Below are 25,244 nucleotides of genomic sequence, written 5' to 3'. Positions count from 1 at the left end.
TGGGGGCGGAGTGCTCCTGCAGAGCAGACAGAGGGAAGCCCCCAGAGCACCGCCTCCCAGTGGACCCTCAGCGATCCTGGTTCCGGCTCTTGCAGATCCTTCCCAGTCTTTATCTTAGTTGACATCTGTTGCCTTTAATTCTACTCATCCTCCCCTCCTTGAAACCCTTCTATCTTGTTTTGGGGACACCACTCAGTCCTTCCTGCTAATTTTACAGCTTCTGCTTCTCAGGGTCCTGCAATGACTTCTCTTCCTGTGGTCTGGGGATTTCACCGCTTGGTTTTCTTTTTTACTAACTGTTTCTACGCTCCTAGGGAACTCTCACATAACCCTCAGCTTCAAAAACGACCTGTATTCAGATGGCTCCCAAAACAGGTCTTAAACCCAGATAATGCTCTTGAGCTTTTTTCCTTTTCAAGAGGCTTTTATTTCTTACAGCAGTTTTAGGTTCAAAGCAAAATTGAAAGGAAGATGCAGAGATTTCCCATATATCCCCTGCCCCCACACATGCCCAGCCTTCTCCGTTATCAACATTCCCCACCGGAGTGGTACATTTGTGACAACTGGTGAACTTACATTGACACATCATTATCACCCAAGTGATACTAGTGTACATTGGGGTCCACTCTTGGTGTTGTACATTCTACAGGTTTGGACAAATGTATAATGACATGTATCTACTATTGTATCATACAGAGTAGTTTCACTGCCCCCCAAATCCTCTATGTTCGGCCTATTCATTCCTCCCTCCCCTCAACCCCTGGCAACCACTGATCTCTTACTGCCTCCATAATTTTGCCTTTTCCAGAATGTCATATTTTTGAAATCATATAATATGTAGACTTTTCAGGTTGACTTCTTTCACTAGTAACATGCCTTTAAGGTTCCTCCATGTCTTTTCATGATTTTGCAGCTCACTTCTTTTTAGCACTGAATAATATTCCATCGTCTAGATGGAGTTTATTTATCCATTCACCTACAGAAGGACATCTTTAGCACTGAATAATATTCCATCGTCTAGATGGAGTTTATTTATCCATTCACCTACAGAAGGACATCTTGGTTGCTTCCAACCAAATATGAACAAGGCTTCCATAAACATTTTTGTGCAGATTTTTGTATGGATGTTAAGTTTTCAGTTTCTTTAGGTAAATACCAAGAGGTGATGTTGCTGGATCATATGGTAAGAGAACGTTTAGTTTTGTAAGAAAGTGCCAAACTGTCTTCCAATGTGGCTGCACCATTTTGCATTCCCACTGCCAGTGATGACAGTTTCTGTTGCTCCACATCCTCACCAGCGTTTGATGTTGTCAGTGCTCCAGGTTTTGGCCATTCTAATAGATGTATAGTGGTATCTCATTGTTGTTTTAATTTGCATTTCCCTGATGATGTATGATGTGGAGCATCTTTTCATATGCTTATTTACAATCTGTATATCTTCTTTGGTGAGGTGTCTGTTAAGGTCTTTGGCCCATTTTTTAGTTGAATTGCTTGTTTTCTTATTATTGAGTTTTAAGTGTTCTTTGTATGTTTGGGATAACAGTCCTTTATCAGATACATTTTTTGAAAATATTTTCTCCCAGTGTGGCTTTTCTTTGCATTCTCTTAACACTGTCTTTCACAGAGAAGAGAAATTTAATTTTAATAAAGTCCAACTTATCAATTTTTTCTTTACTGGATCTTGCCTTTGGTGTTGTATCTAAAAAGTCATTGCTCAAGCCAAGGTCATCTAGACTTTCTCCTACGTTATCTTCTAGGAGTTTTATAGTTTTGCATTTCACATTTAGTAAATTGAGTTAATTTTTTAAATTTATTTTTTTAAAGGGTATAAGATCAGTGTCTAGATTCTTTGTTTTTGTATGTGGATGTCTAGTTGTTCCAGCACCATTTGTTGAAAAGACCATCTTTGAATCTTTGATCTGTAGTATTGCCCTTGCTCCTTTGTCAAAAATCAATTGACTGTATTTATGTGGGTCTTATTTCTGGGCTCTCTATTCTGTTCCATTGATCTATTTGTCAATCCTCTTGCCAATGCCACACTGTCCTCGTTACTGTTGCTTAAGAGCAAGTCTTGGGGTTGAGTAGTGTCAGTCTTCCAACTTTGTTCTTATCCTTCAAAATTGTGTTTGCTGTTCTGGGTCTTTTCCCTGTCCATAGAAACTTCGAAATTAATTTGTCGATATACACCAAAAACAATTTGCTGGGATTTTAATTGGGACTGTGCTGAATCTAGATGAAGTTGGGAAGAACTGATATCTTGACAATATCGAGTCTTCCTGTTCGTAAACACTGAATATCTGTGCATTTATTTTGTTCTTTGATTTCTCTCATCAGAGTTTCGTAGTTTTCCTCATGTAGATCTTATACATATTTTGTTAGATTTATACCTAAATATATCATTTTTGGAGATGCTAATATAAATGGTACTGCATTTTATTTCAAATTCCACTTGTCCATTGCTAACATACCGGAAAGTGATTGATTTTTGCATATTAACCTTGCATCCTGCAAAGTTGCTGTAATCGTTTTTTCATTCATTCTTGGAGTTTTTTTGTCAGTTCTTTCAGGTTTTTTGTATAAAGGATCATGTCATCTGTGAACAAAGACAGTTTTATTTCTTCCTTCCCAATCTATATATTTTTCCTTTTCTTGTCTTATTGCATTAGCTGGGACTTCAGTATGATGAAGAAAAGGTGTGGTGAGAGGGGACATCCTTGTCTTGTTCCTGATCTTAGTAGTAATGCTTTGAGTTCCTCTCCGCTAAGTATGATCTTAGCTGTAGGCTTTTTGTAGATGTTTTTGTGTTCCATTATCCTTATGCTGCCCTTTCTAACGGACTTGGATAATTATTGTGGAATTTCTACATTAAAAAAAAAATCTTTCTTCTCTCTCCTCTTCTACCTGCATGATTTCTAGATTTCTATCTTCAAACTTGCTAGTTCTCTCTTTGATATGGTCTGCTCTATTTCCAGTGCTTTCTAATGCATTCTTCATCTCATTTATTGAGTTCTTCAGCTGCAGAATTTCTGTTTCATTCTCTTTTTGAGTTTCAATCTCTTTGGTAAAATATTCCTTCTGTTCAGTGATTTTATTCCTGAGCTCATTGAACTGCCTTTCTGAGTTTTCTTGTAGCTCATTGAGTTTCTTTGTGACAGCTATTTTGAATTCTTTATCAGTCGGATCACAATCTTCTATGACTTATGTTTAGACTCTGGAGAAATGTTATTTTCTTGTTGTGATGCCATGGCTTTTCATGGTGCTTGATAAGTTATTCCTCTAATGGCATTAATTTGGGGGAAATTCTTGGTCATTAGTGTTTTACTAATGTTCTCTTCCTTTCTGTTTTTCTTCTCTTTTTGGTATTCCCATTACATATATGTTACCCTCATACAGCTTCTGGAGTTGTTCTACAGTTCTTGGAGGTCTTGTTCTTTTTTTCAGTCTTTTTTTTTCCTGCTTACTTGTCAGTTTTTGGAGGTTCTGTTGAGATATCCCCAAGGTCAGAGATTCTCTCCTCAGCCGTGTCCAGTCTCCTAATAAGTCCATCAAGCAATCTTCATTTCTGTTACAGTGCTCTTTGTCTCTAGCATTTCTTTTGGGTTCTTAGAATTTCTGTCTCTCTGCTTCCATTGCCCATCTGTTCCTGTATGCTGTCCATCAGAGCCATCGGTGCATCAACTATAGCTGTTTTAAATTCCTGTTCTGATCATTTCAAAATTCCTGACATGGCCGAGTCTGGTTCTGATGTTTTCTCTGTCTCTTCAAACCCTTATTGCCTTTTGAAACGTCTTGTAATTCCTCCTTGATACTGGACATGATGTAGTGGGTGAAAGGATCTGCTTTCAATAGACCTTTAGTGATGTGGTGATGAGTTGGGGGAGGGAAGCGTTCTATAGCCCTGTGATTAGGTCTCAGTCTTTTAGTGAGCCTGTACCTCTGGACTGTGACTTCTAAGTGCTTTTCAAGTGCTTCTCAGCTTTTTCCCACTCCCATAGGTGGGACAGGATGGCTAGAGAGGGCAGGAGTGGAGTGTTTCCCTTCCTTCAGGTCCTTTGGGCTCTGATAATGTCTCAGCTCGTTAGGCTTTGACTACCTAGTTTCTCCTGAGGACAAGCCTTGCTAAGAAGCCTAGAGTGCTCTAGTATATTTTTAAATGATTCCTTTTCCCCTCCCCCTGCAGGAAACACAAAGGGATTTTTCTCTGATATTCACTGAGCCCCTGGTGGTTGCCTGAATGACTGGTCTCCCTGGAGTTCTGGTCTCTCGCCCCTGTCCACAGATAGCCTCCAGCTACTTGTCAGTTGTAGTTCAGGTTCCCCTACCCGGCACTGGTTCCCACGAGGTTTCAGCCTGTGGGCTTCTGACCCAGGCTGTAATTCTCACTGTTTGCTTCTCTCTCCGTCTCCAACCTGGGAGCAGCAGACTGCCCTGCAACCACACTTCTCTCACAGATCTAAGAAGAGTTGTTGATTTGTCAGTTTGTTCAGCTTTTAACTTGTTGCCAGGACAGAGTGCAGACTTCCAAGCTTCCTACATGCTGGACTAGAAACTGGAAGCCCTGCTTATGAGTTTTTTATTAAAAATGCAAGACATGCTTAGCGTGAAAATATCAAATAATTTACATACATAAAGTAAGAAGTGAAACCTCCTTCACAACCCACTTCTGAGAGAACCATTTCCAACAGGGTGATGAGCAAACTTCCAGATATTTTGTTATATGTGAACATTTATCCATTCATCTGTCTGTCCATCCACCCACCCATTTCAATATACTCTACGTGTTGGGTTTCCAGAGCTTTTGTAACAAAGCATCACAAAAGGGGTGGCTTAAACAACAGACGTTTATTCTGTAATAGTTTGAAACCAGGAAGTGTGATGCCTCTTTCTGTGTTCTCTCTCAGGATTGCTTAGTTTATTCAGGGTCTTTTGTGATTCCATATAAATTTTAGGAGTGTTTTTTCTACTTTTGTGAAAAATACCATTGAAGTCTTGATAGGGATTTCATTGAATCTATTGATGGCTTCAGGTAATATTGACATTTTAATAATATGAATTCTTCTGTTTTATGAACAAAGGATTTCTTTGCATTTATTTGGGTCTTCTTCAATTTCTTTCATCAACATATTGTATTTTCAAAGTGGAGATCTTTAATCTCCTTGGTTAAACTTATTCCTAAGTATTTTATTGTTTTTGATGCTGTTGTAAATGGGATCGATTTCTTTATTTCTTTTTCAGAAAATTTGTTATTATCGTATAGATATGCTACTGACTTTTGTATGTTGATTTTGTATCCTGCAAGTTTACCAAATTCATTGATCAGATTTAACACTTTTTTAGTTGAGTCTTTAGGATTTTCTGTACATAATATCATGTCATCTGCAAATAGAGACAGTTTTACTTCTTCCTTTCTGCTTCTGATGCCTTTTATTTCTTTTTCTTGAGTGATTGCCCTGGCTAGGACTTCCAGTACTATGCTGAATAGGAGTGGTCAAAGTGGGCATCCTTTTCTTGTTCCTGATCTTAGAGGAAAAGCTCTCAACCTTTCATCATTGAGTATGATATTAGCTGTGGGCTTGTCATATATGGCCTTTATTATGTTGAGATGTATTCTGTCTATGCCTAATTTGTTGAGTTTTTTTTTTTTTTTATCATGAATGGATGTTGAATTTTGCTAAATGGTTTTTCTGTGTCTCTTGAGATGATCATATGATTTTTATCTTTCATTTTGTTAACATGGTGTATCACATTTACTGGTTTGTGTATTTTGAAATATCCTTGCATCCCAGGGACAAATCTCATTTCATCATGGCTAATGATTTTAATGTGATACTGAATTTGGTTTACTAGTATTTTGTGGAGGATTTTTACATCTATGTTCATCAGGGATGTTGGCCTGTAGTTTTCTTTTCTTGTAGTGTCCTATCTGGTTGGCATCAGGGTAATGCTAGCATCATAAAATGATATTGGAAGTGTTTCCCCCTCTGATTTTTTTGAAAACTTTGAGAAGGATTGGCATTAATTCTTCTTTAAATGTTGATAAAATTCACTATTGAAGCCATCTTCCTTTCCTTTCCTTGTTGGGAGTTTTTTGATTACTGATTCAATCTTCTTACTAGTAATTTGTTCAGATTTTCCATTTCCCCTTGATCAGTCTTGGTATGCTGTGTGTTTCTAAGAATTTTTTCACTTCTTCTAGGTTGTCCAACTTTTTGGTTACAGCTGTTCATAGTGACCTCTTATGATCCTTTGTGTTTTGTGTTATCAGTTGTAATTTCTCCTTTTCATTTATAATTTTGTTGATTTGGGTCCTCTCTCTTAATATCTTGGTTTGTATAGCTAAAGCTTTATCAATTTTGTTTATCTTTTCAAAGACCAACTCTTAGTTTTGTTAATCTCTCTACTGTTTTTCTGTTCTCTCTTTTGTTTACATCTGCTCTAATTTTTTTTAATTTCCTTCCTTTTGGTAACTTTGGGCTTAGTCTGTTCTTCTAGTTCCTTGAGGATAAAGCTAGGTTGCTTATTTGAGTTCTCTCAATTTTCTTGATGTATGCATTTATAGTTAGAAACTTTCCCCTTGAAATTAATTTGATGCATCCCATAACTTTTGGTATGTTGTGTTGCCATTTTTGTTTGTCTCAAGATACTTTTCTTATTTCCTCTATACTTTCTTCTCTGACCCATTGGTTGTTCAGGAGAGTGTTGTTTAACTTCCATGTATTGAGTTTTCCAGTTTTCATAGTGTTATTGATTTCTAGTTTCATAACACTGTGGTCAGAGAAGATACTTGGTATGATTTCAACCCTGAATTCACTAAGTCTTGTTTTGTGGCCTAACATATGGTGTATCCTAGAAAATGTTTCATGTGTGCTTGAGAAGAACGTGTAGTCTGCTGTTGTTGGATAGAATGTTCCAACCAAAATTTATTGTCTGTCAGTAGTGGAGGCTAAAAGTCCAAGATCAAGGTGTCAGCAGGGCTGTTCCTTCTGATGCTGGTGAGGAAGTATCTGTTCTATACTTCTCTTCCAGCTTTTGGTGGTTTGCTGGCAATCTGTGACATTCCTTGGCTTGTAGATGCTCCACCTCAGTCTTAGCCTTTGTCTCTACATGGTTTTCTTCCTGTGATGATGCGTGTCTGTCTTTGTGTCCAAATTTCCCTTTTTTGTAAGGACACAGCTCATATTGGATTAAAGTTCACTTTAATGACCTCATCTTAACTAATTACATCTTCAGTGACCCTATTTCAACAAGGTCACATTCTGAAGTACTAGGGGCTAGGACTTCAACATAAAAAGTTTTGGGGGACACAATTCAACCCATAATCCTCTATCTGTCAAAACTGGAAAAGTAATGTGAATACTTTCCTATGATTTGCTTTTTTTCACTTATTGTGGATACATTACTATGCTAGTATATACAGATCTACAGATTTGGGTATAATATTCCATAGTAGGCATTATGGTAATTTATTATTTTATTTTATTTTGTTTTATTTTTTTAGATTGGAACCTGAGCTAACAACTGCTGCCAATCTTCTTTATTTTCTCCCCAAATCCCCCCAGTACATAGTTGCATATTTTAGTTGTGGGTCCTTCTAGTTGTGGCATGTGGGACACCGCCTCAGCACGGCCTGACAAGTGGTGCCATGTCCGTGCCTAGGTTTCGAACCGGTAAAACCCTGGGCCACCAAAGTGGAGCACGCAAACTTAACCACTTGGCCATGGGGCCAGCCCCCCTGGTAATTTATTTAGCTGCTCAGTAAATGATGAACCTTTGGATGGGTTTCTACTTTTTCACTATTACAAACAATTCTGAAAAAAGTGTGTATGTGTGTATATATATAACTTTATATCTGTATGACTGTTTCTTTTGAGTGGATGCCTATTAGTGGAATTAATGAGGCAAAACTTTTAGGCATTTTATATTTTGTTAGGTATAGGCAAATTTTCTTTTTTTGAACTTTAGACCTTTATCTCTGCCTGCATATAATGCCCCCCCCCCAAATATTACACAAGCGTGAGACACTGAGCATTTGCAACATGTTTTAATTCCCGTAACTTACTCCCACCCCATCCTTTTGTCCTTTTCTTGCCCTCTCCTTACAGCCTTGTTGAACCGTGGGACTTTCCAGGAAGCTGACCAGCCAGTAAACAGGGGACAATCCTAAATTTTCTCCACTTTCAGTTCCCTCTACCTCTTATCCTTTTTTTTCACACAACACCAAAGGGAGTTTTCTAAAATGCAAATTTGATAATATTGAGCCTTTGCTCAAAACACCTTCGAAAGTTCTTCTCTGAAATCAGAGTGGAGGTGGCATACCTTGGCTTGGCACACAGGGCTGTCCCTCACCAGTGCTGGATGGCTGCCCCGGCCCCTTCACCTAACATGCAGTTCACTCCATTTGGAGTTGTATTGAATTATTGTTTAGTTCTAAGCACCTGACCTACTCTTTCACCACTTTCCTCCTGCCTGGAGAGTTAAGTTTAGTCTCCTACCCCCACGGTCCATCTAGGAAGCTCCTTCTCATTCTTTCAAGTAATTTCTCTGATCCTGTTTTTCCATTTAAAAATAGAGACAAAAACAATGCATGCATCTTAGTTTTGAACAATTCAATGAGATAATCCTATTTAAAGTCATCCTCAGACAGCCAAGGCCATAGTAAATATTCAATAAATGTTATATCTTCTTCCTCGATTTTCTTTGAGACATTTTTGTGACATAAGGTATATCATTAGTAAATTTTTAGAAACCAAATAATTTAACTTAATACAGTACATGACAAGATATTTGTGCTCAGTAAATGTAGAACTGAGTTAGTGGGTTAGTTGAGACCAAGATATATGATATTGGTTACATTCCTCTAATCCAGCAGATTGGTTGGTAAGACTTGTTTGCTTGATTTTCTAAACATTTTATTACGTCCTCCATCTATCCATAACTCAGTCTCAATAGTTAACAACATTCTGATAATTCAGATGTGACTTATTCTTAACAAAACCAACTTGCCTGCTTGTAACTGCTGCCATTTCACTGTGCTCTGTTCCTCAAACATCTGTTTCGTAATCCCTTCTAGTCCTTTTCTGGAAATAGTGGTAAAGCTTGCCATTCTGTAACTTTCAAAATATTCTTTTTTCTTGTTTTTTCCAAAATATTCTTTCCTTTCCTTTTTGATGACCATCTCCAGGTTCCTGGAAAGTTCTTCATTTTTGCCGGTGTGTTTCGTCTGTTTGGGCTGCTATAACAAAAATGCCATAGACTGGGTGGCTCAAACATTTATTTCTCCCAGTTCTGGAGGCTGGGAGCCCAACATAAGGGTGTCTGTAGATCATCTGGTTTCTGGTGAGGACTCTTCATGGCTTGCAGACGGCCACATTCTCCCTGTGTCCTCACATGGTGGAAGGGGCGAGAGAGCTCTCTGAGGTCACTTTTATAGACGAATTAATCCCATCATGAGGGCTCCACCCTCACGACCTAATCACCTCTCAAAGACTCCAGCTCCTAACGTCACCACATTGGGGGTTAAGGTTTCAACATACGAGTTTTGGAGGACACAAGCATTCAGTCCATAACAGCTAGTGATCCTGCAATTTCCTTCTGCGTGTTCACTAAGGACCCCTGACAAAAATTCTTCGCAGCTGGAGGCCACTCAAAACGTGCTTTGTTTCTGCTCCTTCCTCTGGGGCTGCATTTCCTTCTTCGTCCTGCTGACTCTTCCTCGTTCATTGTGATTCCTCCTTGACCTGGAGGATGGAGACCAGTGGGAGGAGAAGTGCTTCTGTCTCCTTGTGGTCATCTGTTCAAGCTCCACTGTCTGAATGACTTCTTTCTGTGTTTCTATTTACCTGATTCTAAGTCACCTTAGAGCTTAGACACGTGCCGTTGTTAAGGATCCTGGCAGGAAGGAATGTGACGGCACAAGACGTTCTTAAATCAAGGCTTCATTGAAGGCCTGGCGTATATGGCGTCCACCCTCTGACTCCTATGCAGGACTGCACAGCTCTCTATTTCAGAGCCCACGTGCTCTCGCTGCGTGATAGAACATCCTCAACTAGACCCAAGAGTAGTACATCAAAGATCTTAATTCCGTGAAGTGAAATGCAACCTAGGGCTTTGTGTTCTGAGAGGCCCTTACAGTGCAGGAGGAGGAGGGGCTGGACAGAACGGGCAACAGAGGGCGGACGACACCGGAAAGCTTATGTCCGGGTCCCCTCTCCACCACGCACTTGCTCTTTGACCTCGAGAGAAACATGGTCTGATGGGACTCAGGTTTCTAATCTGTAAGGGTCAAGTAATAGTTGCAGCGGCACTGCCCGCTTGCCCGGTTGATGTAAGAATCAAACAAGGTAGGCCTCTGCAGGCTTGCGGGAATTGTTAGGGTCAACTGAGGAGTCTTTCTGGAAGAAGTGGTGCTGAGGAGCATGTGTGGTCAGAGGGAGTGTGTGTAAGAAGGAGGAGGAGCGTGGAGGGAGTCTGCATCAGTTTGCTTTCGTTCTGTCTCTTCTACTGATCCCAGCAAAACATCTGCTGAGACCATCGTTTGTCTCTCTTACGGGGCCAGCGGCAGGGAGTCGTGCTGTCCTCAGATTACATCCGAGAGGCTGGCTCCTGACCTCTAAGTTGAAGGACGCAGATCTTCAGATGAGATGAGGTTTCTGTGGTGAGAGGGCTCTGCCATGTCTGAGGAAGGCTGGCCGCTGAGGATGCTTCTCCCTGTCCTTCCACAGGTTGGTGAATTCTGGCCTCACGTCAGGCTGTTGTCCAGCCCTGTCCTCGGTGCTCAGCGCCAACCACAATCTCAAGCAACTCTACCTGCGGGGCAATGCTCTTGGAGACACGGGGGTCAAGCTGCTCTGTGAGGGGCTCTCGCACCCCAACTGCAAGCTGCAGATGTTGGAGTAAGTCCCTCAGCTTGTTAGGGTGACGGGCACACACGTGGCTGGGTGGGGGGAAGTTGGAGGGAACAATGACGAGATCATCTGTATCTGAGGAGAGATGGAGTCCTCCCAGGGTTTGGCTTATTATAGAATCGTGATACTGGGAGGAATTCTACTTTTTGACGGTGTAAAGGTAAGTTCTGAAGTTCCTCTCACCACAAATTTCTCTACCACGAAAGAGTGGGGCAGAATGGCACTAGTATTTTAGGGAAATTCATGAGGGGACATAGAATTTGGGAAAAATCAATTGGCAAAGTGCTGTCACTAATTTGATCTGCACAATCCAGTAGACTGGAAAAAACGCTCCCACCTGAGGAGGGAAGAATAAGCATGGGTCTGTAACACTGGTCCAAGCTCGTTCCTCCTGTGCTTCCTCTGCGTCTGAAACGGCGCAGGCTCAGACCTGGGCGAGCTGGGGAGGGTCGGGCACAAGTTCTGTAAATCACCCTCCTTCTTGCAGGTTAGACAGCTGCAGCCTCACCTCACACTGCTGCTGGGATCTGTCCACACTGCTGACCTCCAACCAGAGCCTGCGGGAGCTGAGCCTGGGCGGCAACGACCTGGGTGATCTGGGGGTCATGCTGCTCTGTGAAGTGCTCAAACAGCAGGGCTGCCTCCTAAGGAGCCTGGGGTAGGTGTGCTCTGCAGAGCTGCACGTGGCAGCGTGCAGAGTCATCAGTAAACGTTGACTGGGTCCCAGAATCCGGGACGGCCTCACTTGCACTCAGAATGAGGTGGGGCCTGGGCCAGCTGTAGATTTTTTAATGGAGTATATGAGTCATGAACTGTATGTTCAACTTCATCCAGACATTTAGAGTAATCAAGGTTCAGTTTGGCGGGAGAAGATTTCTCATCTATTTCCCTGAAAGAAGCATAAGTCCCGATGAAAGTGGCTGAATAGAATTGTATTTCTGTGCAAGGGACTGTGCTTTGTGCAAGAATGAGACCAGTCTCTGGGTCATCTTAATTGCAATGGTCTTTGTGTACTGGAGGTACCGTCAGTCTTGTTTCTGAGGATTCTAAACGGAAGAGAGTGCTCCAGAAACATCCAGATCAGGGACTCCATAAAATTCAGCCTAGCTGCAGTTGTGAGGACCAAGGCTCCCTTCCACTATCAGTGGTACCACTGAGGCACCGTTGCCTCTCTGGGAAGAGCTTCCTGGCTGGTCTCTGGCCTGATCACCACTCTCCACTGAAGACAGTTCCTTTACTCGGCTTTGGGGCGACACGCTCTTCTCTGGATTTTCTCCTACTTCATCGGCTGCTTCTGCTCAGTCTCCTTTTCGCTGCTCTTCATCATCCTGACCTTTACACGCTGAGTCCCCAGGTCTCAAGCATTGGGGTGACTTTTCTTCTCTACACTTTCTCCCTCATTTACACCATCTAGGCTTCTGGCTTTACTATATATGTGCTGTGTCTCCCAATTTATATCGCCATGAGTTCTTTGTCCCCATGCTTGTCTGACCTTCCACTTGATGTCTAGCAAGCCTCCCAAACGTCACGCGTGCAAATCCGAGCCTGTGCTGTTCCTCTCTGTCTAAAACCTGCATCTTCCCACCTCAGTGAGTGGAAACTTGGTCTGAATTTCTCGGGCCAAAAACTCCTGGTGTCGTCCTTGATGCCTCTTCTTCCTTATGCACACATCCAATCCATTGGCAAGTCCTGTTAGCTCTGCTTCACAGCAGGCCCACTCTCTGACCACTTCTTGCCAGCTCCATGGCTTCCACCCTGGTTCAAGTCACTGTCACTTCTTGTCTGCACTGTCCTGATGGCATTCTGCCAGGCTGCTCTGCATCTACTCTTCTCACCATAGCAGATGGAGGGTGTAGCTAAAATGTGAGTCAGAACATATTACTCCTACCACCATGCTCCACAGACTTCCTATCACGTAAGAGCCACTAACTCACGGCAGTGCCTCAGGCACCATGTGTTCTGCCCCCACTGCTTCTGCAAATTTGTCTTCTCCTCACCCTTATTCCTTCTGCTCCACTCATACCAGTCTCCTTGCAGTTTCACAAAAACCCGGTCACCTCTGGAACTTTGCACTTGCTGTTCCCTCTGCCTGGAACTCTCTCCCTTTTGATAGTCACATGCTTGTTCTCACACATCCTTAAATTCTCTGCTTAAAGGTCTTCTGTGAGAGTCTGTCTCTGACCATCCTACTTAAAACAACAGGCCACCATGCTCTTCCCTCTTATCTGCTTATTTTCCTCCATAGCGTTGACCACCATCGTACATGCTATGCCATTTTCCGGTTTGCTTTCTATATCTCACCACAAGAATATAAATTCTGTTAGCCCAGGGACTTCTGTCAAGGCTGAGCACTGACTGGAATGCAGGTTTGAATAAATAGAAATTCAGATCACATTGTATCCTTCTGCAGACACAGAGGGGCACGTTGGCTGCAGGAAAAGCCAACACTCCCGGTGCTGAGAGAAACAGAGAAACAAAGGGAGGGGTTGGTCAGGATGAAGCTGGAGACGTTGCTGCATGTGGGGTCACTGAGCCAGCCCTGAAGGGCACTCTGGAGATGAGTGACAGGCTCAAAATGGACTGGGAAAGCAATCAGCCTGTCTCGTCAGCTCGGGCTGCCATAATAAAATAGCATAGCCTGGGAGCCTTAAACAACAGACATTAATTTCTCACAGTTCTGGAGGGTGGGAAGTCCAAGATCATGGTGCTGGCTGATCCGATTTCTGGTGAGAGCTCTTTTCCAGGCTGGCAGGTGGCTGCCTTCTTGCTGTGTCTTCACATGGCACAGAGAGAGAAAGAGAGAGACAGAGAGAGGGAGACAGAAGTGTGCACTCAGGTGTCTCTTCTTACAAGGGCACTAATCCCATCACGAGGACCCACCCCCATGACCTCATCTAACCCTAACCACCTCCCAAAGGGCTCATCTCCAAAACCATCACATTGAGGGTTAAGGCTTCAACATACGACCTTCGGAGGAACACAGACATTCAGTCCACAGCACAAGCTAATCGAGATTGCTGGAAACGATGCAAGTCAGAGGGCTGATTTCTGACTTAAGTTGTGAGGGAACTTTTTAAAAAGAGAAGGAAGAACTTATATCCAAGAAGACTTGAGGGGCATACCAAGCGACTGCAATGTGTGGACTTTATATGGCTCCTGATTAAACGTACATAATATGAAAAATTTATCAGACAGTTGAGGAAATTTAGACACTGATTGAACATAGGTTAATACTAAGGATTATTAACTATTTTAGGTGTGATAATGGGATTGTGGTTATGCTGTTAAAAGCTTTCTTCACTTAGTGTCACTCAGTGAAGCATTTATGGGTGTGTGAAACGCTGTGTTTAAAATAGTCCATGATGTGAGGAGCGAGAGGGAGACAGAAGCAACAAGACTGACCAGGAGCTGTTAATTGTCAGACCTGGGAAATGGGCACGTGGGGGCACATTATACTGTTCCCTCCACATGTACATATGTTCAAACATTGCCAGACTCGAAGGTTAAAAATATAACAGCAACCACATCAGGCATGAAGCGTGGCAGCGGAGAGCGAGGAAGCCCATGGGGTTAGGGGGGGTGAGGAGATGGGGTGGTTAAGGCCAGAAACTCTGAGTGTCATTTGGAGAGAATAACCCAGGCTCTCTGTTTGTCTTGACAGTCTGTGTGAAATGTATTTCAATTATGAGACAAAATGCGCATTGGAAACACTGCAGGAAGAAAAGCCCGAGTTGAGTGTGGTCTTCGAGCCCTCGTGGTAGCGACGGCGTGGGGCTGCTGGACGCCCATGCTCTCCGGCTGCGCCATCCGGTGTGGACCAGTGGAGGGACGGTCCTCCATCAGGGTTAGACCAGAGCTCTGCCGTTCTTCTGGGCCGTGTGGGAGACGGAAGCCTGCGGGTGGTGCCTTTGAGGAGAGAGTGTGAGCGCCTCCTGTGGCCCTGGGTCGAAGACAGCAGGGCCACGGAATCCTCCAGAGGGTGTGGTTCTCGTCACGGCGCCTCCTCCCTCCTCCGAGGGTGTGCTCCTCTTGGTGACCTTAATGGACTCCTTCAATAAAGCACTTTCTTTGTGCTTTCTTCTCGAAATTTTCTTCCCTCAGACCTTTCCTTCTTTTTGTTCTGTTTATTTTGCCCATATCATCACTCCTGCCATCTTGTTCTTAACTGACGGTAAACAGGACGAGTTAACTGTATATTATGTTGCAATTTTGTGGCAGTAACTTATTTATTTTTGTAACAGTTTTATTTTCTAATAAAATGATTCGTGTTTATTGTAGCTCGCTGATAATTCAGAAGATACAAAAACTTTGTTATATTTATTGAGTTGTGTGCTTTCCTTAATTTTAAAAGATGGTGCCTAGAAATCTTTTTACTTATTTATCTAAACTACTAAAGATAAATTAAATTTCTTTACGAATTTTTAAAATCTCTTTGCCAAATGATTTAAATTGTAATGAATGGGAAAAAAAAATCCCCTCACCCTAACTCTGATGGAAATTTCAGCTCTGCTAGGACAGGAGGTTGAAAATCAAGCAGAGGAAGGTTTTAGAGGAGATGAGGCTACAGCCACAAAAAGAAGTACTATGTAAAAATGTGTTTTGCCTTCAGTTATAAGAACTTATCTTGGATTTATCTCATCCCGGGAGAAGTTCATTTACGCCCTTCACACAGCATTAAATCACTAATAAATGTTAATAAATTGCTTCTCTACACATGGGGCAACTCTTGAGCCATGTGGAATTGTTCAGGATGGAAACAGTACTTCCTGTCAAGGAGCCATCCAGGCCAATGCTACTCAAAGTGCGGACTGTTGATATAAGCAGCTTGTGCAAGAATGTAAACCAACCACATTGCCAAGTGTGCTTTTTAGATAAGCTGACTTTTTTCAAGCTGAGACTTTCTCAATAAAGGAAGCAGTATGTGATTCATACTCTGGTGCAAACTCTGTGTCTGGTCCAGGACCAATGCTTTTGAGTAAGTCTGATCTAGGTGTTTGTTTTCTGCATCTTAGTGAGGTGAGCTACTGCACACAGACCCCCGCTACAAACACCTTGACATGCAGGATAAAATGTGATTAAAAACACAAAGCTAAGCTGGAAAGAGGAAAAGCAAAACTCCTGGGCACGAAGCAGTAATGGATGCTAAACCTGCAAAGGAAGTCAAACGAAGAGCAGGGCTCTCGTGTGCTCGGAAAGTATCTCCCCACAGTTGGCTAAGCAGTTATAAAAGAAACACAGTCACTATATAAAGAGCAGAGATTGGACAGGGCCCTGAGCATCTAAGAAACAACCTCAGTGAGGAGAGGTGGATTCTGCTTTCAGATGCGAGAACTTGAGAAGAAACCAGTATTACCCAAGTAGGATCTGGCTGAGAACACGTAGCCAGAGTCTAATCTCGGGGAACACCAGACAAACCCCAAGTGAGGAAGTTCTGCTGAAAAGGGCAGCGGGCCGTATTCTGCAAGAGTGTCAATGTCAGTGTTGACAATGGGTAAATCCTGGGGGGTGAGAGGGTCGTATGGGATTGTTCTTTATACCATTCTTATTCTTGCATCTTTTCTGTACATTTGGCATTATTTCCAAGTGAAAAGTTAAAAAATCAAAACAGCAGCTTTCCTAAACACCTGCAATTTAAAATGTAATAAAACTCCTACTAATCATACCAACAAAATTTATCAGGTACCGAGAATAAATCTATCAAAAATTGCATAAAAATCATACAACAGAAGACCCAAATGGTAAATATATGTGTCATATTCACGGATGGGAAGATTCAAGAGCATGACAATGCCAGTCTTTGTCCCCCGAAACTAAAATTCAATGTAATTGCAATTAAGACACTAACAGGGATTTTCATAGAATAGAGAAAGATAATTTTTAAAATGTACGGAAAATAGGGGGCAAAGAGTATCCAGGAAGACTTTGATGACATAGGAGGACTTGCCGTCTTACACATCCAGGAGCTATGATCACTGGTGCTGTGGTATAGGCAGGACACAGTTCATGCCAGGCACAGGCGCGCATGGAAATGCTATTTGTGACAATGAAACTGGGGAGGAAAGGAAGGAAGGTCAGTGAACCTGGCAGGGACAAATAGCCATGCACACAGAAAGATTGTATTTCTGACTCACATGACACAAAAAATTCCAAATGTGATGGAGACAAATTTTAAAAGTAAAGCTACGTGCACAACAATGTGACTATAGTTAACAATACTGTATCATATACTCAAAATTTGCTAAGAGGGTAGATCTTCCGACCACACACACAAAAAGGAAAAGGCCAACATTGTGAGACGATGGATATGTTAATCAGTATGATTGTGGTGATTATTTCAGAACATGTATTTATACCAAAACATCACATAGTACACTATATATAAATATACCATATTTTTTATTGAGGTAAAATTGGTATATAACATTATATAAGCCACAGGTGTACATCAACTCAACATATGTATACACTACAGTCTCCTGGCCACCAAAAGTCTAGTTACCATCCATAACCATACACTTGAACTCCTTCACTCATTTCCCCCACCTCCAAAACTCTGGCAGCCACCACTCTGTTTTCCGTATGTATGAATTTGATTTTGTTTTGCTTGGTGTGTTTATTTGTTTTGTTTCTCTTTAGATTCCACGTATGAGTGAAACCATATGGTGTCTGTCTTTCTCTGACTTATTTCTCTTAGCATAATATTCTCAAGGTCCATCCACATTGTTGCACATGGCAAGATTTCATCCTTTTTATGGCTGAGTAGTATTCCATTGATATATACACCACATCTTCTTTATCCATTCATCCATCCGTGGGCACTTGGGTTGTTTCCATATATGGCTATTGTGAGTAATGCTGCAATGAACATGGGGGTGCAGGTATCTTTTTTAATTCATGTTTTTGTATTCTTCAGATAAATACCCAGCAGTGGAATTGCTGAATCATATGGTAGTTCTATTCTTAGTTTTTTGAGGAATCTTCATATTGTTTTCCATAGCAGCTGTACCAAATTACATTCCCACCAATAGAATATGAAGGTTTCCTTTTTCTCCACATCTTCTCCAATGCTTGTTATTTCTTGTCTTTTTGATAATAGCCTTTCTGATTGGCATGAGGTGATATCTCATTGTGGATTTGCATTTCCCAGTGATTAGTGATATTGAGCATCTTTCTATGTGCCTATCAGCCATCAGTACATCTTCTTGGGAAAAATGTCCATTCAGATCCTCTGCTCTATTTTTAATTGGGCTGTTGGGCTTTTTGCTTTTGAGTTGTATGAGTTCTTTATATATTTTGGATACTAAGCCCTTATCGGATATATGGTTTGCAAATATTTTCTCTCATTCTCATTGCCTTTTCATTTTGATGATGATTTCCTTTTCTGTGCAAAAGCTTTTTAGTTTGATGTAGTCCTATTTATTTATTTTTGCTTTTGTTTCCCTTGCCTTTGGAGTCAGGTCCACAAAAGCATTGCAAAGATGGATGTCAAGGAGCTTACCGCCTCCATTTTCTTCTATGAATTTTATGTTTTCAGGTCTTACATTCAAATCTTTAAGCAATTTTGAGTTAATTTTTGTGTATGGTATTAGATAGTGTTCTAGTTTCATTTTTTTGTGTGGCTGTCCAGTTTTCCCAACACCATTTATTGAAGAGGCTGTCATTTCCCCATTGTATATTCTCGGTCTCTTTGCCATAAATTAATTGACCATATATGCATGAGTTTATTTCTGGGCTCTCTGTTCTGTTCCATTGATCTGTGTGTCTGTTTTGTGCCAGTATCATGCTGTTTTGATTGCTATAGCTTTGCAGTACAGTTTGAAATCAGGGAGTGTGATACCTCCAGCTTTGTTCTCTCTCGAGATTGCTTTGGCTATTTAAGATCTTTTGTGTTTCCACATAAAATTTAGAATTATTTGTTCTAGTTCTGTGAAAAGTGCCATTGGGATTTTGATAAGGATTGCACTGAATCTGTAGATGGCTTCGGGTAGTATGGACATTTTGAAAATATTAATTCTTCCAATCCACAAGCATGGAATATCTTTCCATTTCTTTGTGTCTTCAATTTTTTTCATGAGTGTCGTATAGTTTTCAGTGTACAGTTCTTTCACTTCCTTGATTAAATTTATTCCTAGGTATTTTATTCTTTTGTTGTGATTGTAAATAAGATTGTTTTCTTACTTCCTCTTTCTGATAGTTTGTTATTAGTATATCGAAATGCAACAGATTTTTGTATATTGATTTCGTGTCCTGCAGCTTTACTGAATTCATTTATTAGTTCCAACAGTTTTTGGTGGAGTCTTTAGAATTTTCTATATATAGTATCGTGTCATCTGCAAATAGTGACAGTTTTACTTCTTCCTTTCCAATTTGGATGCCTTTTGTTTCTTTTTCTTGCCTAATTGCTCTGGCTAAGACTTCTAGAACTATATTGAATAAAAGTGGGGAGAGTGGGCATCTTCCTTGTCTTCTTCCTGATCTGAGAGGAAAAGCTTTCAGCTTTTTACCATTGAGTATGATGTTACCTGTAGGCTTGTCATATATGGCCTTTATTATGTTGAGGTATATTTCCTCTGTACCCACTTTCTTGGGAGTTTTTCTTATAAACGGATGTGAACTGAAATCTCAAACTCAACAACAAAACAATTAAAAAATAGGCAAAAGTCAAGATGCACTGAAGAAGACGTGCTGAGGAAAGATGAAAAGATGTTTATCATCAATAGTCATCAGGGAAATTCAAATTAAAACCATAGTGAAATATCATTAGATGTCTGTCAGGATGGGTAACATTTAAAAAAAGTAGTGACAACACTAAATGCTCTCAAGAATATAGAGAAACTGGATCGCTCACAGGTTGCTGGTGGGAATGATAAATTGTACAGCAACTCTGGAAAGGATATGGTAATTTCTTACAAAATTAGACGTGTGTTTACTACATGACTCAGCAATTGCACTCTAGGGCATTTATTGCAGAGAAACACAAATCTAATAATCACACAAAAGCCTGTTCATGAATATTTATAGCAGCTTTATTCATCACAGACCCAAACTGGAAACAACCCGGATGGCTTTCAATGGGTGAATGATGAGATGAGCTGGTACATCAATACCATGGAATACCACCTGGCAATAAAAAAGAAGCAAACTATTGCTACACACAGCAACTTGGATGAACCTCCAGAGAATTATGCTGATTGAAAAAAGTCCATCCCAAAGGTTACTTGCCGTATAGTTCCATTTGTATAAAATTCTTGAATTTGTAAAAGTGTGGAATCACAGAACAGATTAGCTGATGCCAGGACTTAAGGGAGGTGATGATGCTGTGAGGGCAGAAGGCGTGGCTGTACAAGGCAACACAACGGACCCCGTGGGGATGGAAATGCCCTGCATCTCGTGTGCATCAATGTCAATGTGCTGGGCTGCGACATTGTGCCACAGTTTTGCAAGATGTTACCTCTAAGGGACAGAGTGATGAGTTCCTGGGATCTCTTCATTAATTCTTACAGCTGCATATGCATCTATAACTATCTCAAAATACAATGTTTAATTTAAAATAAATCCAGTGTAGCAGGCACAGCGAGAACGCCTTCAGTCATAAGATTGTAACAGTTTGAGATTACTGTTTCCTTTAGTTTACTTCACGAATGACAGCTCTTACATATCTTCTTCTTGTCATTATCCTGACCAGACGTGGAGCTCGTTCTCAACAGAAAGTAGCACATGGGATCTAGACTGAGCAGACTCCATAGGCTGACTACCATCGTGCCTTCCTCTTGACTAGAACTTTGTATTTTGGATTCCTTTTGTAGTGTCAAGAGTCGTGAGATGCGCCTTTTGTTGAGCCAGCGTCTTGCAACTCCAAACCCCACTTGTGCCAGTCAGCTCCATCGCGAGGCTGGGGCTGGGCGCGTGTGTGCCATATTTCTGCTTTGCTTGCTGGTTCCTTGTTTGGCTGCAGCCATGTGGGGCGACACAGGCGAGCAGGCTGCAGGCTGGGGCTAGTGGAGGAGACGTGCCCCTCCCTCTTTGATTCCTGTTTGTTTTCTTTCTTATTCGTTTGGCCCTGCCAGTGTTTTTTCCACCCTGTCAGTGGCAGTTGGTGAGGTAAATAGCAACGGAATCAAGATTCTCCAACTTTGTGGTGAGCAGAACCAGCAACACCCCTTCCTCAGAAGTAAGAGGTCCAAAAATTTATACTCCCAGGGGCCTCTCCTCTGGGCCATCCGCTTGAACAATTCTTGTCCTTTCCTGGTGGTTCCCTCAGTGTAAGGGGTTATTGCTTCTTCCTTTTGCCTTTTACCTCCTTCATTAGCTGGCTAATGATTCCTTGTAATAAATTGTCCCTTTTAAAATAACTGAGACGGTGTCTCTTTCCTGGTGGCAGCCCGATGGGAGCAATGTTACACTTACATTTAAATTTAAGAATAACATTGCAGGGTGTGTGAAATTTTGCTTTTGGTTAGTCCACTGTCTGGACAACTCAGGTTACTGGCTCTTGGCATTGGTGTTGATAAATGAGAATTCCCATGCATGAAATGCCACATGTTTAATTCTGTGAGCAATGGAGCTGGACAAAAGCTGACCTCCCCTCGAGTCCGAGCCCCTCCCTCAGGCCTCACCTGCCATTTTGCTTTTCCCAAACAGCTTCTTGAAAGCCTCCTTTATGTTCTTGTTCCTCAAGGTGTAGATGAGGGGGTGGAGAGTAGGGGTCACCACAGTGTAGAAAAGAGTCAGGAACTTCCCTCTCTTTTGGGAAAAATGGCTCTGGGGCTGGATGTAGACCGCAGTGCAACTGAGCAGAAGAGGAAGATGACGGCCACATGGGATGAGCAGGTGTGGAAAGTCTTGTTCCCCCCCTTGTGGGACTGGGTGACCAGCGCCACCCGGGCAATGTGCCTGTAGGAGACAAGGATGAGCAGGAACGGCCCCATCAAGAAGAAGGAGCTGATCACTGAGATCTGGAGCTCATTGACGTGTGCATCCCCACAGGCCAGGAGGATCAGTGCAGGGACCTCACAGATAAAGTCATCTACCTGGTGGTGACGGCAGAAGGGGAGCTTCAGGGTGGTGGGCGACTGCACCAGGGTCCTGAAAGTCCTGCTTGCCCAGACCAGGAATGCCAGCTTGTGACTCAGCTGCGGGTGCATGATTACTGTGTAGTGTAGGAGTCGGCACACTGCCACAAAGCGGTCAAAGGCCATGAGCAGCAGCAGCACACACTCGGCAGCCCCCAACCCCAGGGGGGTGTGCAGCTGGACCACACATTCCAGGCAGGTGATGGTCTTGTCTGGGCCCCACAGGTTGACCAGCAGTTGAGGGATGCAGCTGGTGGTGAAGCAGAGTCCAGGATGGACAGGTGGATGAGGAAGAGTACACGGGTGTGTGGAGGTGGGAGTCCAAGTGGGACAGGAGTATGACGGTGGTGTTGTCCACAAGGGTGACCATGTAAAAGATGGCTACAGCCACAAAGAGGGTCCTTTCCAGCCTGGGGTTACCCAAGAAGCCCAAAAGGATGAAGCCCCCCAGGGCGGTGTCGTTGGCAAGTCCACCCAGCACCCGCCTGGAACTATACGGAGCAGCACATCAACTAGAGTACCACCTGCAGGAGGCAGAGAAAAGGGACTTTTGATTCTAGAAAATTGCCTGTCCTGTATTAATATTTCCTCTAAACTTTCACTGGCCTTTCCTCTCAGTTCCCTTTTGGACGTTTTCATCTGTTCATTTCTGCAGACTTGGATGATTCTAACAAAGTCTTAGAAGGCAAGAATGTGGTAGGCGAATGTTCGGAACCAACCCTTGCCACCACGAACAACTATACACCAACAAACTGGACAATCTGGAAGAAATGGAGACATTCTCAGAATCATTCAAACTACCAAGACTGAATCAGGAAGAAACAGAAAATCCAAATAGACCAATTACTGGCAAGAAGATTGAATCAGTACTCAAAACCCTCCCAAACAAGAAAAGCCCAGCACCAGACAGCTTCACTGGTGAATTCTAGCAAACATCTAAAGAAGTAACAATGCCAAACCTTCTCAAACTCTTCCAAAAATTGGAGAGAAGGGAACACTCATTTTACAAGGCCAGCATTACCCTGATGCCAAACCAGAAAGGATACCACAAGAAAAAAAACTACAGGCTAATTTACTTGGTGAACATAGATGTAAAAATTCTCAATAAAATTCCAGCACAGTGAATTCAGTAGCACATCAAAAGGACCATTCGCCATGATCAAGTGGGATGCATCCCAAGGATGCAGGGATGTTTCAACATATGCAAATCAATCAGTGTGATGCACCACAATAATAAAATGAAAGAAAAAAATCATGAGATCATCTCAAGAGACGCAGAAACAACATTCAACAAAATTCAACATCTGCTCATGATAAAAACTCTTAACAAATCAGGAATAAAAAGAACCTAACTCAACATAATACAGGCCATATATGACACATCCACAGCTAACATCATATTCAATAGTGAAAGGCTGAGAGCTTTTCCTCTAAGATCAGAAGCAAGACAAGGTGCCCCCTTGCACCACTCCTATTCAATATAGAACTGAAAGTCCTAGCCAGAGCAATCAGGCAGGAAAAAGAAATAAAAGGTATCAGAATTGGAAAGGAAGAAGTAAAATTGTCTTATTTGCAGATGACATGATTTTATATAGAGGAAAATCCTAAAGACGCCATCACAAAACTGTTGGATCTAGTCAGCAATTCAGTAAAGTTGCAAGATACAAAATCAACATACAAAAATCAGTTTCTGTACACTAACAACTAATTACCTGAAAAAGAAATAAAGAAATTGATCCCATTTACATGGGCATCAAAAACAATAAAATACTTAGGGATAAACTTAACTAAGGAGGGAAAACATCGCTATGCTGAAAACTACAAGACATTAATGAAAGAAATTGAAGACACAAATAAATGGAAAGGTATCCTGTGTTCATGCATTGGAAGAAGAAATATTGTTAAAATGTCAATACTACCAAAAGCATCTATAGATTCAATGCAATCCCTATCAAGAATCCAATGGCATTTTTTATAGAAGTAGAAAAAACATTCCTAAAATTTATACGGAACTGCAAAAGACCCTGAATAATCAAAGAAATCCTGAGAAAGAAGAACAAAGCAGGAGGCGTCACACTTCCTGATTTCAAATTATATTACAAAGCTACAGTAATCAACACAGTGTGCTACGGGCATAAAAACAGACAAGTAGACCACTGGAACAGAATTGAGAGCCCAGAGATAAACCCAAGCATGTACAGTCAACTAAATATTTGACAAGGGAGCCAAAAATACTCAATGGAGAAAAGACAGTCTTTTCAATAAACGGTGGTGGGAAAACTGGATATTCACACGTAAAAGAATGAAACTTTTCCCCTATCTTAGACTATTCACAAAAATTAAATCGAAATGGATTAGAGACTTAAATGTAAGACCTGAAACCATAACACTCCTAGAAGAAAACAGAAAACCTCCTTGACATGGGTCTTGGTAATGATTTTTTGGATATGACACCTAAAGCCCGAGAAACAAAATAAAAAATAAAACAAGGACTACATCAAACCAAGAAGCTTCTGCACAGTAAAAGAAACCATCAGCAAAGTGAAAAGACAATCTACAGAATGGGAGAAAATATTTGCAAGTCATGTATCTGATAAGGGGTCAATATCCAAAACATATAAAGAACTCATACAACTCAAGAGCAAAAAGCCAACAACCCAAATAAAAAATGGGCAAAGAAACTGAATAGATATTTTCCAAAGAAGATATTCAAATGGCCAACAGGTACATGAAAAGATGCGTAACATCATCAATTATTAGAGAAATGCAGATCAAAACCACAAGAAGATATCACTTCACATGGCTATTATCAAAAAGACAAGGGATAACAAGTGTTGAGGAGGAAAAGGAGAAAAGAGAACTTTCATACACTGTTGGTAGGAACGTAAACTGGAGTAGCCACTTTGGAAAACAGTATGGAGGTTTCTCAAAAAATTAGAACTAGAACTACCATATGATCCAGCAATTCTGCTTCTGGGAATATGTCCAAAGAGAGCAAAAGCAATAACTTGAAAAAAATATCTGCACCTTCATGTTTGCTGCAGCATTATTCACAATAGCCAAGGCATGAAAACAATGTGTCTACTGATAGATGAATGAATAAAGAAGATGTGGTGTATATATACGATGAAATATTATTCAGCCACAAAAAACGAGGAAATCCTGCCATTTGCAACAACATCAATGGACCTCGAGAGCATTATGCTAAGTGAAGTAAGTCAGACAGACAAAGACAAACACTGTATGATCTCACTTATCTGTGGAACGT

At 41.5% G+C, this 25,244-nt stretch overlaps 1 protein-coding gene and 1 pseudogene across 2 annotated transcripts in view; one reads left to right on the top strand and one right to left on the bottom strand.

Moving 5' to 3' along the window:
• The window catches only part of NLRP3 (NLR family pyrin domain containing 3), a 31,996-nt gene extending 16,776 nt beyond the window's left edge, over positions 1-15,220 (top strand). For both annotated transcript variants that reach the window (XM_008541098.2, XM_070569913.1), the window contains exons 9-11: positions 10,722-10,892; positions 11,392-11,562; positions 14,566-15,220. In XM_008541098.2, the coding sequence (XP_008539320.2) occupies positions 10,722-10,892; positions 11,392-11,562; positions 14,566-14,665 (442 nt within the window). In that variant the 3' untranslated portion in view covers positions 14,666-15,220. The remainder of the gene's footprint in view (positions 1-10,721; positions 10,893-11,391; positions 11,563-14,565) is intronic.
• Positions 15,221-21,509: 6,289 nt separating this feature from the next.
• On the bottom strand, positions 21,510-25,009 carry LOC103565129 (olfactory receptor 2H2-like; annotated as a pseudogene).
• Positions 25,010-25,244: the final 235 nt, after the last annotated feature.

The sequence above is a fragment of the Equus przewalskii genome, chromosome 13, assembly GCF_037783145.1.
Source record: "Equus przewalskii isolate Varuska chromosome 13, EquPr2, whole genome shotgun sequence".
Classification (NCBI taxonomy): Eukaryota; Metazoa; Chordata; class Mammalia; order Perissodactyla; family Equidae; genus Equus; species Equus przewalskii.
This window is presented reverse-complemented; position numbering and strand designations above follow the sequence as displayed.